The 21,329-nt window shown below is 43.0% G+C and overlaps 1 protein-coding gene across 2 annotated transcripts in view; it reads right to left on the reverse strand.

Annotated features, from left to right (window-relative positions):
- Positions 1–21,329, reverse strand: part of LOC143975136 (putative ATP-dependent RNA helicase DDX60) — a 595,575-nt gene that overhangs the window by 437,305 nt on the left and 136,941 nt on the right. For both annotated transcript variants that reach the window (XM_077477174.1, XM_077477173.1), the window contains exons 6-8: positions 12,518–12,628; positions 6,029–6,157; positions 5,369–5,530 (exon numbers count right to left, since the gene is read on the reverse strand). In XM_077477174.1, the coding sequence (XP_077333300.1) occupies positions 5,369–5,530; positions 6,029–6,157; positions 12,518–12,628 (402 nt within the window). The remainder of the gene's footprint in view (positions 1–5,368; positions 5,531–6,028; positions 6,158–12,517; positions 12,629–21,329) is intronic.

Raw genomic sequence — 21,329 nt, forward strand, 5'->3', positions numbered from 1 at the left:
TCCCAGCAGTTCGCATAGGGCAGTGTGAACTGCCGCCGGGAGGCATGCGATGCGGGAACTCGCCGCGGATTCGTGGCGTTCCCGCATCGCTCCAGTGTGAACCCAGCCTAATAAGCGATCATTTTTCTGATCGCTGTATTAGTGTCACAGGTGACGCTAGTTAGGCAGGTAGGTATTTAGGTTCGCCGCAGCTTTTTATAGCGCCAGGGACCCCCATATACTACCGCATAAAGCCCCCTGATTGCCCCCTAGTTAACCCTTTCACCAGTGATCACCATATAACTGTTACAGGTGACGCTGGTTGGTTAGTTATTTTTTTATAGTTTCAGGGCACCCGCCATTTATTACCTAATAAAGGATTAACCCCCTGATCACCCGGCGGGTGTCATTTGTGACTGTAATAACTGTTAGGGCAGTTAGGGTTAGCCCCCTTTAGTTCTAAGGTACCCCCCTAACCCCCCCAATAAAGGTTTAACCCCGTGATCACCCCCCGTCGCCAGTGTCACTAAGGCTGGGTTCACATTGCAGCGGTTTATGAGAACGGATGTGATTCGCACCGCACTGCAGTGCAAATCACATCCGATCTCTGTGCGATTTGAGTTCAGCCATACAGATAGTATGGCTGAATTCGCGTCGCACCCGCCGCACCCGCCGCAAACTCGCACGGGACCCTTTTTTTGGTCCGCAGCAGAATCGGATCGCATGGGTGTTCACACCATGCGATCCAAGTTTGCAGATCGCACTGCGATATGCGAACTGATCTGGGGGTGTCATTAACATTTCACTGACACTCCCAGCAGTTCGCATAGGGCAGTGTGAACTGCCGCCGGGAGGCATGCGATGCGGGAACCCGCCGCGGATTCGTGGCGTTCCCGCATCGCTCCAGTGTGAACCCAGCCTAATAAGCGATCGTTTTTCTGATCGCTGTATTAGTGTCACAGGTGACGCTAGTTAGGCAGGTAGGTATTTAGGTTCGCCGCAGCTTTTTATAGCGCCAGGGACCCCCATATACTACCGCATAAAGCCCCCTGATTGCCCCCTAGTTAACCCTTTCACCAGTGATCACCATATAACTGTTACAGGTGACGCTGGTTGGTTAGTTATTTTTTTATAGTTTCAGGGCACCCGCCATTTATTACCTAGTCTCACTAGTGTACCCCTAAATTTAGGGGTGTCTACTTTCCAAAATGGGGTCATTTGGGGGGGGGGTTTGTGCCATCTTGGCATTTTATGGCCTTCAAAACTGTAACGCCCTTAGAAAGCCTGAAGGCGGTGCTTGGTTTTCGGGGCCCCGTACGCGGCTAGGCTCCCAAAAAGTCCCACATATGTGGTATCCCCGTACTCAGGAGAAGCAGCAGAATTTATTTTGGGGTGTCATTTCACATATGCCCATGGCATGCGTGAGCAATATATCATTTAGTGACAACTTTGTGAAAAAAAAAAAAATTGTAATTTTCCCGCAACTTGTGGCAAAATATAAAATATTCCATGGACTCAACATGCCTCTCAGCAAATAGCTTGGGGTGTCTACTTTCTAAAATGGGGTCATTTGTGGGGGTTTTGTGCCATCTTGGCATTTTATGGCCTTTAAAACTGTAATAGGTAGTGAGAAGTGAACTCAAAAATTTACGCCCTTAGAAAGCCTGAAGGCGGTGCTTGGTTTTCGGGGCCCCGTACGCGGCTAGGCTCCCAAATGTCCCACATATGTGGTATCCCCGTACTCAGGAGAAGCAGCAGAATTTATTTTGGGGTGTCATTTCACATATGCCCATGGCATGCGTGAGCAATATATCATTTAGTGACAACTTTGTGAAAAAAAAAAAAAAAAAAAAAAAGTTTGTAATTTTCCCGCAACTTGTGGCAAAATATAAAATATTCCATGGACTCAACATGCCTCTCAGCAAATAGCTTGGGGTGTCTACTTTCTAAAATGGGGTCATTTGTGGGGGTTTTGTGCCATCTTGGCATTTTATGGCCTTCAAAACTGTAATAGGTAGTGAGAAGTGAACTCAAAAATTTACGCCCTTAGAAAGCCTGAAGGCGGTGCTTGGTTTTCGGGGCCCCGTACGCGGCTAGGCTCCCAAAAAGTCCCACATATGTGGTATCCCCGTACTCAGGAGAAGCAGTAGAATTTATTTTGGGGTGTCATTTCACATATACCCATAGCATGTGTGAGCAATATATCATTTAGTGACAACTTTGTGTAAAAAAAAAAAAACTTTTTTTTTTTGTCATTATTCAATCGCTTGAGGCAAAAAAATAAAATATTCAATGGGCTCAACATGCCACTTATCAATTTCCTTAGGGGGTCTACTTTCCAAAATGGGGTCATTTGGGGGGGTTTTGTACTGCCCTGCCATTTTAGCACCTCAAGAAATGAGATAGGCAGTCGTAAACTAAAAGCTGCATAAATTCCAGAAAACGTACCTTAGTTTGTAGATGTGACAACTTTTGCGCAAACCAATAAATATACAATTATTGACTTTTTTTTTACCAAAGACATGTGGCTGAATACATTTTGGCCTAAATGTATGACTAAAATTGAGTTTATTGGATTTTTCTAATAACAAAAAGTAGAAAATATCTTTTTTTTTCAAAATTTGCGGTCTTTTTACGTTTATATCGCAAAAAATAAAAATCGCAGAGGCAATCAAATACCATCAAAAGAAAGCTCTATTTGTGGGAAGAAAAGGACGCAAATTTTGTTTGGGTACAACATTGCATGACCGCGCAATTACCAGTTAAAGCAGCGCAGTGCCAAATTGTAAAAAGACCTCTGGTCATTGACCAGCAAAATGGTCCGGTCTGAAAGTGGTTAAACAATAGTCAAGGACAACACAAGTAAACACAAAATGCAATTTGTAAATGAAGGTGTTTATTATTAAAGGTGAAAAAAAATCCAAACCATCATGGTCCTGTGTGAAAAAGTGATTGCCCCCTAAACCTTATAACTGGTTGGGCCACCCTTAGCAGCAACAACTGCAACCAAGCGTTTGCGATAACGTGCAATGAGGCTTTTACAGCGTCCTGGAGGAATTTTGGCCCACTCATCTTTGCAGAATTGTCCTAATTCAGTTACATTAGAGGGTTTTCGAGCATGAACGGCCTTTTTAAGGTCATACCACAACATCTCAATAGGATTCAGGTCAGGACTTTGGCTAGGCCACTCCAAAGTCTTCATTTTGTTTTTCTTCAGCCATTCGGTGGTGGACTTGCTGGTGTGTTTAGGATCATTGTCCTGCTGCAGAACCCAAGTTCGTTTCAGCTTGAGTACACGAACAGATGGTTGGACATTCTCCTTCAGGATCTCTTGGTAGACAGCAGAATTCATAGTTCCTTTTATCACGGCAAGTCTTCCAGGTCCTGAAGCAGCAAAACAGCCCCAGACCATCACACTACCACCACCATATTTTACTGTTGGTATAATGTTCTTTTTATGAAATGCAGTGTTCCTTCTACGCCAGATATACTTGGACACACACCTTCCAAAGAGTTCCACTTTTGTCTCATCGGTCCACAGAATGTTGTCCCAAAATTCTTGGGGATCATCAAGATGTGTTGTGGAGAAATTGAGACGAGCTTTGATGTTCTTTTTGCTCAGCACTGCAGCAGTGGTTTTCTCCTTGGAACTCTGCCATGCAGGCCATTTTTGCCCAGTCTTTTCCTGATGGTGGAGGCATGAACGCTGACCTTAACTGAGGCAAGTGAGGCCTGCAGTTCCTTGGACGTTGTTGTGGGGTCTTTTGTGACCTCTTGGATGAGTCGTCGCTGCGCTCTTGGGGTAATTTTGGGCGGCTGGCCACTCCTGGGAAGGTTCACCACTGTTCCATGTCTTCGCCATTTGTGGATAATGGCTCTCACTGTGGTTCGCTGGATTCCCAAAGCTTTGGAAATGGCTTTATAACCCTTTCCAGACTGATAGATCTCAATTACTTTCTTTCTCAATTGTTCCTGAATTTCTTTGGGTCTCGGCATGATGTGTAGCTTTTAAGGATCTTCTGGTGGACCTTACTGTGTCAAGCAGCTCCTATTTAAGTGATGCCTTGATTGTGAACAGGTGTGGTAATAATCAGGCCTGGGTGTGGCTATAGAAATTGAACTCAGGTGTGGACAACCACAGTTATAGTATGTTTTAACAAGGGGGGCAATCACTTTTTCACACAGGGCCATGATGGTTTGGATTTTTTTTCACCTTTAATAATAAACACCTTCATTTACAAATTGCATTTTGTGTTTACTTGTGTTGTCCTTGACTATTGTTTAAATTGGTTTGATGTTCCGAAACACTTAAGTGTGACAAACATGCAAAGGAACAGGAAATGAGGAAGGGGGCAACACTTTTTCACACCACTGTATGTATGTGCATATATATATATATATATATATATATATATATATATATATATATATATATATATATATATATATGCACATACATACATACATACATACATACATATATATCCTCAAACTAAATTTTTCCAAAACTGAGCTCACATTATTTGCTCCCCCTACTTTTCCAAGATCAATAGCACAACTATCATTTCTACCACTCATGCCAGGGTGCTAAGTGTAATCCTAGATACTGACCTCTCATTTCAGTCCCATATCCAATCACTGTCCAAATTTTGCCACCTTACAGTGCGTAACATTTCCAAAGATACCCCCTTCTTAAGCACTGAACCAGTTATCTCTTGCCTCGACTATTGCAACTCCCTACGTTTTGGCTTACCTTTATGCAGGCTATCGCCCTTTCAGTTTATCATTAATGCTGCTGCCTCGCCCACCAACTGCTCAGTGTCCCCCACCTTCTCTGTCAATCCTGCCACTGGTTTCCCCTTGGTAAAACAAATACAACTACTGTCAACATACAAAACCTTTAGCAACTCTGCCCTGAGCTACATCACCAACCTCACGTCAAAATATCACCCAAACCATTCTCTTTGCTCCTCCCTTGCCACCTTCTCCCATGCCCACCTCCTGGAATTCTCCAGGATCTCCCTACCCCAATTTTTTCAGCTATTTCCAATATAGTTTCGATTTTGGAAAGGCCACATACACTACTAGGTCTAGGGCAACAACACTTGTCTTTTATTGGTAAGATAGGAAAATATTATTACAGCTCTAGTGCCAATGTATACAGCTGGGACAGAGACAATAGAACCAATCAGGAGAAAGAAATCAATCGATGAACAAATATTCTCAGCTATCTGGGACATATATCCTCTACTTAAATTATAATTAACATAGACGCAAATGTCAACTACCGCTTTGCGTTCCATATAAAACATTTGGTGTGTGGGACTATGCTTAATGGTATCATCCATTAGTTAACAAATACAATGAAGTAAGACCAATCATTTCTTACCATGCGTAAGAATAAGAGAGCATCTCTATTCCATTCTGCTTTTATTCTTCTTAACTTTGCTCTCTGGCAAAGTGGCAAAATGATCCTCATTGCCACAGAAAGGCATTGCATTCTACATAGGTCAGCTGCTTCTTCCAAGGTCACGCGTGGATCATTATCATTCTGGAAAATAAAAAGCACAGTTATTATATTGTAAAGATACTTAGAAACTTACTGAGCAAACATCATGAAGGCCAAGGAACACACCAGACAGGTCAGGGATAAAGTTGTGGAGAAGTTTAAAGCAGGGTTAGGCTATAAAAAAATATCCCAAGCTTTGAACATCTCACAAGGCACTGTTCAATCCATTATCCAAAAATGGAAAGACTATGGCACAACTGCAAACCTACCAAGACATGGCTGTCCACTTAAACTGACAGACTGGGCAAGGAGAGCATTAATCAGAGAAGCAGCCAAAAGGCTCATGGTAACTCTGGAGGAGGCGCACATTCAAATGTGCCAACCATGTCTAATGCTCTGGCTCCAAGAAGTGAATAGTCACTCGTGTGAACAAAGCCTTAGTCAATACACAATTTATAAAACCTGTATAATAACATGGTAAATTGTTGACATTACGTGTAAACTAAACTGTCAGAAATAGGTTAGGTAATATTATTGTACCTGTTCATGGGAGTTTTCTGTTCTTGCATGTATTCTCAGTGCCAAGGAGCATGAAAAAACACAAGTTGCAAAACGCACATCACAATTCTCATTAAAAACTGTGGACAGTAGAGATATGCATTCTTGCACCTGTATAACACATACAAAAAAAATTACATACATATTTACATATGTAAATATACAGATTCCTTGTTGTGGTGCTTTAAATATGTATTTTTGGTCCACCCTGCAATTAGCGGATTAGCCTCCTGTTCCAGGCATTGGGTCTTATAGAAATGAGACTTGGAAGACCTTATTATACTCTATAAATCTGTACTTCATGAGGACTGGAATAAACCTGTGGATTTCTGCCTACTAATAATATAGAGGTCTGCTTTCTTTTTCCAAGAGCATTAATTGACAAATGGTGGTCTCTGCCTACCGTAGATGCTTTAGTCATTCACCTTGAAGAGTATAACACCAAACAGATAATGTTTTCAGTGTCAGTTTGAGTTATCTGGTATAATTCTCTCATCCATATTGGCAGTCACTCAGATTTTGCATCTATATCAGAGTGGATTAATGCCTATAAATACGATCGCTCAATTTAGAGGCTGGACCCTTATACTTTAGAGCTTTTAGACACTGGGATAGGGGCTAATATAATGCAGTGAATTAATGTGTTATAAGTTATATGACCGTCAAATATCAGCTGTTAAAACAGATGCGGCTCTTGCCCATGTCTTCCCTTTGGTGAATGGCAAATGGATTGCTCTCTTTTACCACTTAGTTTCATATTAATCCTGGAGCCCTTTTTAGGACGCATCAGACTGAATACCAATATTAAGAGGTGAAGATGACTGAATCCCAGTGTAAAGTGGCAGCATATGCTAATGATTTGATTTTCTTTCTTACCCGTCCAGAAACAACAATCTCTAATCTAGGTCTAGATGATCTAGGTGAGCAAGACCATTATTCTCAACATTCCAACTACAAAATTTACTTTTTCAAATCTGAGGCACTAAACATCCCCCCTGACTTACCTATTAACCTAAAACTGAACTTTCCATTCAAATGGGCGGAAGAAAAACTCAAATATCTAGGAGACTCTCTCTCGTACAAATCCTAAATACTATCTTCCAGGAAAACTTCCCTCCAACTTTCAACCATACATCAGGATTTAAGATGCTGGTGTGCATCTTCCCACATTTAGTTTGGCAGAAACTGTATTTTGAAAATGACTGTACTTCCCGCCTGCAATACTTCTTTCAAACCCTTCCTGTAGGTGCCCCCCAAACATCCTATGCCAGGTTAGATAGGAATTCATACAATTTCTTTGGACTGACTGCCCCACTGCCACCCAAAAATGGAAATGTACACACTAAGTCTACCCAAACGATCAGGAGGACTCGACTTTCCAGATCCTGTTCGATACCATACCATCAAGCCACACATTTGGCGAGGATATTAGATTTGTGCAAACATGCTACCTCCAAGAGCTGGGTGTCTCTGGAACAGGCCACGTCTCCTGTCCCCCTAAAAGCTATCCCTTGGCTGAGGAACTCCTGTCCAACCTCAGTACAAGACCATACTACCCTGGATACCACATATATAATTGCTCTCAACGCTTCCCCAATGATTTTCAACTCATAACTGGACTCCCTAATGTCGCTTGTATTCATGAACTCGGATTTACCCCCTGGGGAACATTGATACCAGGTTCCACCCATTTGTAATGACTAAAAAATTCAGACTACAAGACTTTTGGGAAAAAAGAAGCTTAAATGCTGTCTCAGCCATCCGGTACATGCCTTGTCCCCCTCTACCTACCTGGCAGGCCTACCAAATTAGATACTATCTACTCTTAATCTCATGCTTACATACAGATATGCTACCACCCACTTCTTTTGAACTTTAGTGCATCTCTACCCATCTCTAGTGGGAAAAAGATTTGGATCTACACCTGACATCTGAACAAAGAGAGTTTACTATCTTTTGTACACAAAAGTCCTCCATCTAAGATGGTTACAAGCTCCTAGCCTGGTGGTATAGAGGGCCCTAAATTTGTGGAACTGCTAGGTGCATATTACTCCACATTTTCTGGACATGCATGCAGATTCTACCCTTTTGGCGGGATGCCTGTGCCTTCATACACAATCTCACTGATTTGTCCATAGAGCAGAACCTCAGCTCATTTGATAAACAAAAGTATCACCATTCCTTGGTGAGAAACCTCCTTAATGCATTCAGTGAATGACATAATGCACGTGGAGGACCTCATCCCTGAGGAAATATGAAGCCTGCTTCCGCAAGACGTGTTTTTTACTGGACCCAATTTACCTTTTCTGAGAGATACAAGGGCTTTTTGCACCCAGTTCTGAGTAAGCAGAAATGTGATGATTTTGGGAAGGACAACGTCACCTCCCCCCACCTCCTTTTCTACCACATCTCCCCCTTTCTCCTTTCCTTGCTCCCATTTATTCCCTCTTCAGTCTCTGAGCAAATGCAAAAACTTTTTGTCGGGTAATGTGATTCTCCTCCCTGCCTGTGACAAATGCTCCTGTTCCCAATCACATTTATCCCTCTCATGTTGAAACACTAAGGGTCGTCCTGCTTGCAGCAAACTCACTAGTTTTCACCAATCACGATTGACTTTGTTTTTCTTATGGCATATTGTCATCTTTAGGGAACTGCACTATTTTACCTGTTAATTTGAGGTCTGCAAAGTGTACTTCCTTTCCCTTTTTGTACACTTTTTCACAAAAAAATAAACAACATAAAAAGCTTTGCACTTCAACTGTGATGGCGTCTTACAAGTGTAACCTTGACTGTAGTTGATGAAACTTCTTCCTTTGTTGCTGCTGTATTATTCTTCAGCAGTGAGCACAGGGTTAAAATGAATATCCATTAATGCAAAAGCACAGAAGCCACCTTTAAAAACACATTGTAATGCTCATTTATGGAGTGCCTCCAGGGCAGAGGGATATCATCTGGGTCTGGAGGACATTGATTGGCAGATGCATCAGTGCAAAGGGACATTTAACTGAGCTGCTGGTTAAAGTGAGCTCTGTTGTGCCACCAGCCTGCAGAATGCAGGGAGGAAGCCACTGTGGGAACCGTGTGCTGCTGCAACCATTTTCCTATGCTAAGCAGCTGAGAGAGAGCACCACAAGGTTGTAGTTAAGGGGGGGGGGGGGGCAGCGGTGTATTTCCGGAGTTTGCTGGGGCTGTGCTGCCAAGCAGAAGGATGATCAGACACTGTTATTGCCTTCATACTCTGTACAATGCTGCATGTGAGTGGAAGGAAGGAATCAAGGAGGTGTGCGGAAAGGAGACTGAGCTGTTTCTGCCACAGGATGATTGGATCCCTGCCATAGCTGACCCAGGTGAGAGTTCAGAGAAGGAAAGAAACCTTCTCTCTGGGAGGGTGTGATTTGGATGCCTAGTGAGATCAGATTGTACTAAAGAGCACTCCCACCACTTGTAAGGAAGGAAAAAAAAGGGACTCTCAGCAGGACTGAATGAGAGAGCAACTTACAGTGCCTTGAAAAAGTATTCACACCACTTCACATTTTCCACATGTTGTCATGTTTCAACCAAACACGTAAATGTATTTTATTGGGATTTTATGTGATAAACAAAGACAAAAAGTTTATCAGTCATTGACCAAGCCCTTCCTGATACCTGCTAGTTGGAGTGAACAACTCTTCCACAGCAGAAGGTCTTTAGATGAGGTGGTTCAACCCTATTTTTCTTCTGGTTCTGCAGAGGTTCCTTGTATTAATTTTCAGTCTCTCTACCCTGCAAGTGCCAGTTCTTGAGGTCAGCCCTCTCCATAATACTACAACCTCACTTTTTCTTTGTGGAGGTGTTATTCTGCTAGTTTAATTATTGATTTAAATCCCAAAACAATCTTGATTCTCAGGCTCTCCTGTAGCCTAATTTTAAAAATTAGGTCAACCATCTTTAGTTTGCTTCATCTTGTGGCATTCTTATACCTATTTTTTGCTTTTTTTACAGAATTTAATTGGGGTTTCTACACTTTTCCATCTTGGGTGGCTACTCTGATAGAAATCCTTTCTTGTGTGCGTAACAAACACCTACCCCCACACTTTTTGTAGAAGAGTTCTTTCCCAGAATTTGGATTGTACCTTTTTCTCATCAAGATCACTCCCTCTCTGCAGACATTTTGTTACTGCCTACATTAATGGAAATTATTTTCAAATACCTTTTTGACACTTGATTTCTTCAAGTGTACACTATTTACCCTCTTTGTGTGGGTGTTATCATCCCTGTCTATCCCTTTTGGGATTGTGGATAAATAATGTTTCTTATGCCACGTACACATGACCGGACTTTTCAACATCAAAAGTCCGACGGAATGATTCCGGCAGACCATTCGATCGTGTGTGGGCTGCAGCGGACTTTTGATTTGCAAAAGTCTGACAGACTTTAGAAATGGAAAATGTTTCAAATTTTTCCACCAGAACTCCGCCGGACTCAGTTCCTACCGAGAAATCTGCTCGTGTGTATGCTAGTCCGACGGACAAAAACCGACGCGAGGGCAGCTATTGGCTACTGACTATGAACTTCCTTATTCTAGTCCGGTCGTACGTCATCACGTTCGAATCCATCGGACTTTGGTGTGATTGTGTGTGGCCAAGTCCGTTCATTCGGAAAGTCCGTCAGAACTCTGTCAGAACTCCGTCAGAACTCCGTCGAAAGTCTGTCAGACCTAGTCCCTCAAAGTCCGGTCGTGTGTACGTGGCATTATATCTTGCTCAAATATATGCCCATACTTATATATTTTTAGAGATATCTTTCCTATTTTGGAACTTATATTATGGACCCCCTTTTCCTTGAACACAATGTCAAGAGTACGCTACCAAAGCCTCTAATTGTAAACAAATACATTTTTTTTCTGGACATCTGTCTATATTTTCCTTTTCCTGTTATCAAGGGTTTTGGTATACCAGATCTAAGCCCTTGTACACACGGTCTGACATTCCGAGCACAAAATCCGTCAGATTTTTTCAGACGGATTTTGTCCGAAACTGGTGTTGCATACACATGGTCGGACAAAGTTATCGGAAAATCAGATCGTTCGGAACGTGATGATGTTCGTTCGTTACAACGGGACTACGTTCAGGCTAGTAGCCAATAGCTTTGGTCTCATAATTTGATCTGAGCATGCGTGGCACTTTGTCCGATCGGAATTCTCTACAAACGATCGGACAAAGTCCGATCGGATCATGTTGTCGGAAAATTTTATATCCAGCTCTTAAACTTTGTTGGTTGGACATTCTGACGGAAAAAGTCCGATGGAGCCCACACACGGTCGGATTATCCGACAACATGGTCCGATCAGACATTTTCTGTCAGAATGTCTGACCGTGTGTACAAGGGCTAAGCCTATATCTAGTAACTTCCCTTTAATAGACTAATTTACTTTTATTTTCCTGTTGCTTGTTATCATTCCACCAGTGTTTTCCTTAAGATGGATGATCCCTCCTGGGATTATCTGTTATGATTGTAAAATATTGGGTTGATCCGTAATGTCATTCCTGGAAATGTCTTTTTCCATAGTTGGTAAAATCTTTTCCATCAAGCCCCTATACAGGTATTTATGTTGGTGTCATTCTTCATCACTTGGTTTTCTTGAGGCTCTGCCCTCTCCACAGTTGCACTGCTTTAGAACCTCCCGCATGCGTAAGAATTACTAAAATCCCAGGCACTTTGGCCGATAAAGAAAATACGATTTTTTTTCCAAAATTAGTACAATCCTGTATCCCTCAATAGACTTTATGAAAAAGATGAAAAAAAAGATTAAAAAGAAGTTGTAGGAAGGGTTAGACCATTTGTTATCTTTTTTTTTTGTTGTTTGTGTCCCTGTTGAGAGATTACACCCCTCTATTTGTACTGATAACCATTGTCACCAATATAGAAAGTGAGGGGAAATCAAACAATTTTGACTTGCCACCAAAGCAATAGGTGGGTGAAAACCCTCCAATAGGGACACCTGTTTCTGTGACAACTCTTCAAGATGAAATTCGAATTCAGTTTGGAAAAATTTCCCTTCAAAATTTTAAAAAGCTTTTGGATTCACATATGCTTCATATTAATGTGAATCTATGTTTTTTTTTTTTCTTTTTATCCATGGGGAAACTATAGCCTTTTTAATGATTTTAGTTATGCATGTGAAAGAGATCAATTTATCTTAATCTTATCATTGTCTTATGTATTAAAATTTGTTTTTATGTAGGCTTTATAGTTTTCCATGTACAGGATTTGCTTATTACATGTTCAGGCCTTGGCAATCCTTATGATTCACTGCAAGCCTGTCAGACTATAATTTTACTGATGGGTCCACTTTAATGGAAATAAAATAAGTAATAAAAAAGAAACATCTTATGTTACTGTTGGTTAAAAGCCCTCTCTATGTAATGGTAATTGCCACAGACAAAATATGACTAATTTTCCAAAATTAATATCATAAACATGAAAACCAACCTGTTCTTTGTCCGCAATCTCCTGTATGCACCGAAGAAAAAAACTCTGCTCTGCATATTTTTGGAAAGTTGCATTAAATCCCTGAAGTGCTTTCTCAAAAAGGATAGTATTCTGTGTAGATCAATAAAATTTAATTCATTTTTAGTAACATTAAACCACAGTCTCAGCCATTTCATTTTTTTCTTGTTTAATAGAGAAGGAGAGATTAGAAATATCTGTTAACCTTTAATTAGAACCCCTGATTATTGTCTGCTAAAGAGTTTCCCTCACTTGTTATCCTAAGGCAAGTCTCCCCAGTGAGGACATACATTGCAACAAAAGGCTGGTGGAGGTTCTTGCCTTTTCCCACTCTATCAAAGCCAAAAATAGAAGTTTTGGTGGTGGCTAGGCTACAAAGTAAATAAAAGAATCAAAATTTTAAACAACATTCAAAATCCCAGTGTTATTGTAGTTGCATATAGTTACACAGTTGGTGAGGTTGAATAAAGACACCACCATTTTTAGAGTGGTATAATTATAGTTTTATTTCTTGAGTAAATACCCTTTTTAATGCATACTAAGTCTGCTGGACTTTCTGCAGCTTGTCATTGCATTGTATTACTCAGTCTCTGATCTACCAGGACCCCCAGATCCCTTTTTCATCCTCAAATCCCCCAGGGGTTCTCCCCCTAGCATGTAACTTGCATGCATATTTTTAGCTTCCCAGTGCATTACTTTACATTTTTCTATATTAAGCCTCATCTGCCATTTAGCTGCCCAGCCCTCTATTTTATCAAGGTCTTCTTGTGAAGGTGCTTTACCCTGCTGTGAAGTTTTTGCCCTGCTTAGTTTTGTATCACCAGCAAATACTGGGATTAAACTATTTATTCCAAGCTCTATATCATTTCTGAACAAGGTAAACAGAATTGGCCTCAGTACAGAGCCCTGGGGCACCCCGTTCACAACTCTAGCCATTTAGAAAATTTGCCATTAATTACTACCCTCTGGACACACTCCTTCAGCCAGTTTTTTTGTCCAGGTACATACAATCTCATCAGTGCCAAAGACTATAATTTGTAAATTAAGTGCATATGGGGTACTGTATCAGATGCCTTGCGTATGGGGTACTGTATCAAATGCCTTAGCAAAATATTGATATACTACTTCCACAGGCCTTCCTCTATCTGAATTACAGCTTACCTTTTCATAGAATGTTAGAAGGTGGGTCTGACAAGTTTTTCATAAATCCACATTGGTAACTATTAGTGATATTTTTTTCATCAGCAAACTCTTAGATATGGGGATCAATTCACCAACGTTTACACAAAAAAATTAAATTATGCGGTATTTACCACAATTTTTTTTTAAATGTGCCAGTAAATATCGTTCTAAAAAGCTCTTAAGTCCATATCACCAATGAACCAGGGTTTTGCTGGCGGTATGATAATAGTTGGCTGCTAGGAGCTGGCTGAGAAGCCGGCCACCGGGTGACTCATCAACTGAATGTAAAAAAAAGTTCCATGGCTGGTATGGAGTTTAAGGGAAACCCTATGCCAAAATTACCAACTGCCAACCCCGAAAAAAATTAAATAAAAAATGCTCCCGTCGTCCATAAAGGCTGCAAGTTCCACTGTTTGACATATAGGTAACGGGAGGGGCCACCTGACTATGTCACCTTTTGGTCCCGCACCCTTGTGACATCACGGACTGGTGCACGCTGAGTCAGTGACTTCACAAGGGGCGGGACCACCAGGTGACATAGCCAGGTGGCGCGCCCTTACCTATATAGGAACTGTTAAACGGCAGAACCTGCAGTAAGCGGCCAGCCTTCATGGATGGCAGGAGGGTTTTTATTTTTTTTCGGGTCAGCAGTAGGTGCAGGCAGCATGATTGACAATTGGTTTGGGGGAGACATTTTTTTTTTTTTTTTTTAATAAAGGAATTGTTAAAAACTGTCTCTGTGCTTTTATTCCTTTTTAACTCTTTTTTAGTGAATGGATAGAAGTATTATGTTCCCCATATGCATTCACATGGGGGGGGGGGGGGCGGGATCCGGAGCTGTTAAAGGGGGCTTCAAGATTCTTGTAAGCCCCCTGCCTGCAGAACCCCACAACCACCGGCCATGGTTATGGGGATGAGGCCCTTGTCAAGCAGCCCCCCCATGTTAAGGGCATGTGGCCTGGCATGGTTCAGGAGGGGGGACGATCACCTGTCCCCTCCCCCTTTCCTGACCTGTCGGGCTGCATGCTTGGATAAGGGTCTGGTATGGAATTTGGGGGGGGACTCCACACAATATGTTTTTTAATTTTGGTGTGGGGTTCCCCTTAAAATCCATACCAGACCCAAAGGGCCTGTTATGGACTGGGGGGGGGGGCACACTGTTTTTTTTTTTCATAATTTTTTTTTTCATAATTTTTTTTACGTTCAGATGTCAGCAGCCCACTCCTTAGCAACCAGCTCAATGCGGTAAATTACCACATTAAGTAATGCGGTAATTATCGCTAAATCAAACAAATACCGCATGCGGTATTTGACGCAAAATTCTTAATGAATTGAACACTTGCACAATTGTTACCGCATGCATTATTTGAATTTTTACTCTCCTCATCCATATGTTTATCATTATCTATTTTAGCTGCTCTGATTGCACTCTTGCATTTCTGATTGCATTCTTTATCGTTTTGGAATGGCAATAAAGCCCCTTTGACCTTATACTGCATTTATTAGCCACTTGCTTACCAGGCACTTAAACCACCCTCCTGTCCAGACCAATTTTCAGCTTTCAGCACTGATGCAATTTGAATGGCAATTGCGCAACACTGTACTCAAATTAAATTTTTATATTTTTTCCCCACAAATAGAGCTTTCTTTTGGTGGTATTTTAACTCTGTGGCAGCACGCAGGTAAAATCACCTGGTTGTATCCAGGATGGGAAATATGTGTGCCCTAGATTCAGGCTTTATGCAGACTTGTACAACTAGAGGGGAAGAGTTAATGAGCCCAGCTGAAGTAAGTGGGCTCATTAAGACCTCTACAAAAAACCCCAGCATGCTTAGGGAGATGCTCCATCCTGGAACCAGTTTTTGTGTTGTATAGACTGGGGAGTGTGACACCTGTTCTGTGCGGTGAGTTAACGCCTGTGTGCAAACCTCTACAACAGAGACAGGGACTGGTGCAGCACAAGGCTGCACTCAGTTGTTAGATAGGGAATCTAAGTGGGTAATTAGAGGTCAAGCTGACCTGGATTTATTTTCATGTTTTATTTTTGTTTGGCTGTTATATGTTTCACTGCATGTAGCATAAATAAACCGCATCTTTTGTTTTTTTGCACCTACAACGCTGTCTGCTGTGCCTGATTTTGTGTTGTGAACCTATCCAGGGGGTCACACACACCCGCTGCCGAGCTAACCCCTCACAGTTGGTGGAGAATTTTGGCAGTTTTTTTTTTTTTTTAAGGCCAGCATGGAGGAGATACTGAGACAGCTGGCTCTAGCAAATGCCAATCAGCAGCAGACAAATGCGAGTTTACAAAGGAGCCTTGCAGCTCAACAACAGAGCCTTGCAGCCCAGCAGCAGACAAATGCAACTTTGCAGCAGAGTCTGGAAGCTCAGCAGAAGGCTCACCAGCAGAGTTTGGAAGCTCAGCAACAAGCCCAGCAGCAGACAAATGCAACTTTGCAGCAGAGTCTGGAAGCTCAGCAACAAGCCCAGCAGCGATCTGAAGCCCGCTCCATAGACCTGTTGCAGAAGCAAGAGCAGAGTTTTCAACAGCAAATAGAGACATTGATACAGCAACGTCCGCAGACCAATGAAGCAAGTGGTTACAATAATACCGCATCCTTTGGTGTGAGCCGTTTACTGACAAAAATGACTGGAGAGGATGATCCGGAGGTGTTTTTGACCACATTTGAAAGGACTGCTGAAAGGGAAAAGTGGCCTAAGGAGCAATGGGCTGGACTGGTGGCCCCTCTGTTAACTGGGGAATCGCAGAAAGCTTATTATGACCTAGAGCCTGACCAAGCAAAAGACTATGTGGTACTAAAAACAGAAATATTGGCACGGCTGGGTGTCACCCTGGCCGTCCGGGCTCAGCGTGTGCATAATTGGACTTTTCAGGTTGGAAAACCTCCCAGGTCTCAAATGTATGATCTCATTCACCTGAGCAGGAAGTGGCTGCAGCCAGAGACTTTGATCGCACCAAACATTGTGGAACGTGTTGTCATGGATCGTTTCCTGAGAGCTCTTCCTACTGCCATCCAAAAATGGGTAAGCCATGGAGACCCAGAAAATGCAGATAAACTTGTGGATCTGGTTGAGAGGTACTTGGCTACAGAGAACCTGACCACCTCTTCCAGGGACTCACGGACTTTCTACCCTAAGACCAGATCATCCCCAGTGGCGGGTAAGATGACTCCAAGGGGTGAGGGTGGAGAGAGTGAGAGGGTGGGAGTTCTACCTAAGGTCTGGCGGGAGCAACCCAGGAAGCCCATGCTGCAAGAGGCAGCGAAAAAGATTATTTGCTACCGCTGCCGGCAAGAGGGACATATTGCAGCCAAATGCCCAGTTGTGGATGAGCCTATGCAATGTGACTTTATAAGGGAAAGACATCAGTCGCTGTTTGCGACAGTTGCATGCACTGCCATTCGGGGACCTGAGAAACATTTATGTAAAATGTGTATTAATGGTAGAAATGTTGATGTGTTGCTGGATTCAGGTAGCCTGGTAACATTGATAAAAGCTGAATTAGTTACTACAGAAGTCTCTGGGAAGAACAAGGTGGCTGTTATTTGTGTGCATGGGGACACCCGAGAGTATCCTGTAACTTCAGTGTTTTTTGAGACCCCCAAAGGTAACCTCTCTCATCAGGTGGGGTTAGTGTCTCACTTACCACATCATGCTATTGTGGGAAGGGATTTTCCAAAGTTCTGGGAACTCTGGGATTGTCCAGAGCCCCCCACTGGTGCCCCTATAGACCAGGAAGATGACCAGAATTCCTCTGGGAGTGGTGAGGACCCTCCTGAATTTCCCTTGTCGGTATTGGCGGGGGAAACTCGAGAAACTGGGGAGGAGCCAACATCCTCAGATGAAAACATGCCGTCTGTGGAGTTTTCAGATCTTGAGGTTCACAGGGAAAATTTTGCCACAGAACAGTTAAAAGATCCCACCCTAATAAAGGCACGGGAAAATGTGGTGAAAATAGATGGCGAGTTAGTGAACCCAGATAAGACCTGCACTTATCCGTACTTCACTATGGAAAGGGACCTGCTGTATCGAGTGGCTCAAAGGGCAGAAGAAACCATTGAGCAACTTGTGGTGCCCAAACCTTACAGGAAGTTGGTGTTAGAATTGGCCCATGGGCACATTCTGGGAGGTCATCTGGGGACAGAGAAAACCAGAGAGAGGATATTGCAGAGATTCTATTGGCCTGGGGTCATGAAGGAAATAGAAAATTATTGTTCCTCCTGCCCTGTGTGTCAGAAGTCGGCACCTATGCCACATTTCCGTAACCCGCTGGTACCTCTTCCTATCATTGAGGTCCCCTTTGAAAGGATCGCAATGGATTTGGTAGGTCCGATAATGAAGTCCGCCAGGGGGCATCAGTACATTTTGGTTATATTGGACTATGCCACCCGTTATCCGGAAGCAATTCCTCTTCGAAATACCTCGGCCAAAACCATAGCCAAAGAGCTATCTCTTGTTTTTAGCCGCGTGGGTATTTGTAAGGAACTGCTTACGGACCAAGGTACACCCTTTATGTCCAGGGTTATGAAAGAACTATGCAAGTTGTACAAAGTGACACAATTGCGTACATCTGTGTATCACCCCCAAACAGATGGGTTGGTTGAAAGATTCAACAAAACCCTAAAACAAATGTTAAAGAAGGTGGTGGATAGAGATGGAAAGAATTGGGACTGTCTAATACCCTACCTGATGTTTGCCATTAGGGAGGTACCCCAATCCTCTACGGGTTTCTCACCCTTCGAGTTGCTCTATGGGAGACACCCAAGAGGGCTGCTGGATATCGCCAAGGAAACTTGGGAAAATGAGAGTTCTCCTCACAGGAGCGTGATTGAGCATGTCGCCCTGATGCAAGATAGAATTGCACAGGTAATGCCAATCGTAAAGGAACATTTGACCCAAGCGCAGTTAGCACAGCAGAGAGTGTACAACCGTGGGGCCAAGACCCATACTTTTTCCCTGGGGGATAAGGTCTTGGTGCTAGTCCCTACGGTTGAAAGCAAATTTCTGGCCAAATGGCAAGGTCCATACGAAGTAATTGAAAAAATTAGTGAGGTGAACTACAGGATTAGACAGCCAGGAAGGCGAGAGCAGATCTATCACGTCAATCTGCTGAAAGCCTGGAGGGATAGGGAATCCCTAGTCGCAGAGACTTTGTCACAAGCACAGCCTAATTGCTTAGTTCCTGAGGTTGGAATAGCAGACACCTTATCGAAAGCCCAACAACAGGAGGTTAAAGAGTTTGTACTTCGTAACAAAGAGATTTTCTCTGAGCTGCCGGGACAAACATCTGGCGTAGAGCATGACATTATCACCCCGCCAGGAGAAAGGGTAAAACTAAAACCTTATAGAATACCAGAGGCCCGACGGGAGGCAATACGTGGGGAGGTTCAAAGGATGCTGGAATTGGGTGTGATAGAGGAGTCCCAGAGTGACTGGTCCAGTCCTATCGTACTAGTGCCCAAACCTGATGGGAGCTGGTGGTTTTGTAACGATTTTCGACAATTAAATAAAGTTACAAAATTTGACACCTACCCCATGCCGCGTATAGATGAGTTGATTGACCGGCTGGGAACAGCCCGATATATGACAACTCTTGATCTCACCAAAGGGTATTGGCAAATTCCCCTGGCCGAGTCGGCCAAGGAGAAAACTGCGTTTGTAACCCCAGATGGGGCATTCCAATACAAGAGAATGCCGTTTGGGTTACAGAATGCACTGGCAACATTCCAGCGAAAAATGGATAAGATTCTGAGGCCCCATCAGAAATATGCTGCAGCTTACCTGGATGATGTGATTATCCATAGCACAGACTGGGTCTCACATTTGCCAAAAGTACAAGCAGTCCTAGACTCTATCCGGGAAGCTGGGTTTACGGCCAATCCAAAGAAGTGTACCATTGGACAGGAGGAGGCCAAATATCTTGGGTACACTATTGGGAGGGGGGTGATAAAACCCCAAGTCAATAAAGTCGAGGCCATACAGAGTTGGCCACGTCCCAACAGCAAGAAACAGGTACGAGCCTTTCTGGGAATCGCTGGCTATTATCGACGATTCATTCCCCATTTTGCTTCTCAGGCTGTGCCCCTCACCAACCTGACAAAAGGGAAAGAGTCGGTCATGGTTAAATGGTCCCCAGAGGCTGAAGAAGCATTTCAGTCCTTAAAAACAGCCTTATGTAGCCAGCCAGTGTTGTACTCACCAGACTTCTCTAAGGACTTCGTGGTACAAACTGATGCATCAGACGTTGGGTTAGGAGCAGTGTTATCCCAGGTCTTGAACGGGGAAGAGCACCCAGTCATTTACCTCAGCAGGAAGTTGAAGTCCCATGAGGTAAATTACGCCATGATTGAGAAGGAATGTTTAGCAGTGAAGTGGGCTCTAGATTCCCTTCGGTACTATCTGCTAGGTAGGCACTTTGACCTGGTGACTGATCACGCTCCTTTAAAGTGGATGGCTCAAAACAAGGAGACCAATAGAAGGGTAAATAGGTGGTTCCTGGCCCTACAGGAATTTAACTTTACAGTTAAGCATCACCCTGGTGTTAAAATGGGGAATGTGGATGCTTTGTCTCGGATACATTCGTGTCTGACTGCTTGTGTTACAACCCCAAGGTTGAAACAAGAGGGGGGGGTATGTGGCAGCACGCAGGTAAAATCACCTGGTTGTATCCAGGATGGGAAATATGTGTGCCCTAGATTCAGGCTTTATGCAGACTTGTACAACTAGAGGGGAAGAGTTAATGAGCCCAGCTGAAGTAAGTGGGCTCATTAAGACCTCTACAAAAAACCCCAGCATGCTTAGGGAGATGCTCCATCCTGGAACCAGTTTTTGTGTTGTATAGACTGGGGAGTGTGACACCTGTTCTGTGCGGTGAGTTAACGCCTGTGTGGCAAACCTCTACAACAGAGACAGGGACTGGTGCAGCACAAGGCTGCACTCAGTTGTTAGATAGGGAATCTAAGTGTGTAATTAGAGGTCAAGCTGACCAGGATTTATTTTCATGTTTTATTTTTGTTTGGCTGTTATATGTTTCACTGCATGTAGCATAAATAAACCGCATCTTTTGTTTTTTTGCACCTACAACGCTGTCTGCTGTGCCTGATTTTGTGTTGTGAACCCATCCAGGGGGTCACACACACCCGCTGCCGAGCTAACCCCTCACAACTCCGTGGTTTTTATTTTTTGTTAAAAAAAAATTGAAAAAGACCAAATTTTAAAATAATTTTTTTTTTTATATTTTGTCATAAAATTTTGCAAACAGGTAATTTTTTTCTTTCATTGATGTATGCTGATGAGGCGGCAGTGATGGGCACCGATAGGTGGCAGTGATGGGCACTGATTGCTTACACTGATAGGTGGCACTGATTGGCACCACTGGTGAGCACTGATAGGTGGCACCAATAACAGGTGGCACTGGCAGGGGGTACTGATTGGCACAGATGAGGTGTGTTCCTTCCTCTTCGGGACCGATGTCCTTTTAACATAAACCGGTGATCGCCTTTTTTTTTCCCCCTCACACTGTCAGCGTGAGGAGAAAAAAAAACGATTACCGAGCTTTTGTTTACATCATGTGATCAGCTGTCATTTGGCG

The sequence above is a fragment of the Lithobates pipiens genome, unplaced genomic scaffold (assembly GCF_037356315.1).
Source record: "Lithobates pipiens isolate NorthernLeopardFrog02 unplaced genomic scaffold, aLitPip1_a1.2 Scaffold_13, whole genome shotgun sequence".
Lineage (NCBI taxonomy): Eukaryota > Metazoa > Chordata > Amphibia > Anura > Ranidae > Lithobates > Lithobates pipiens.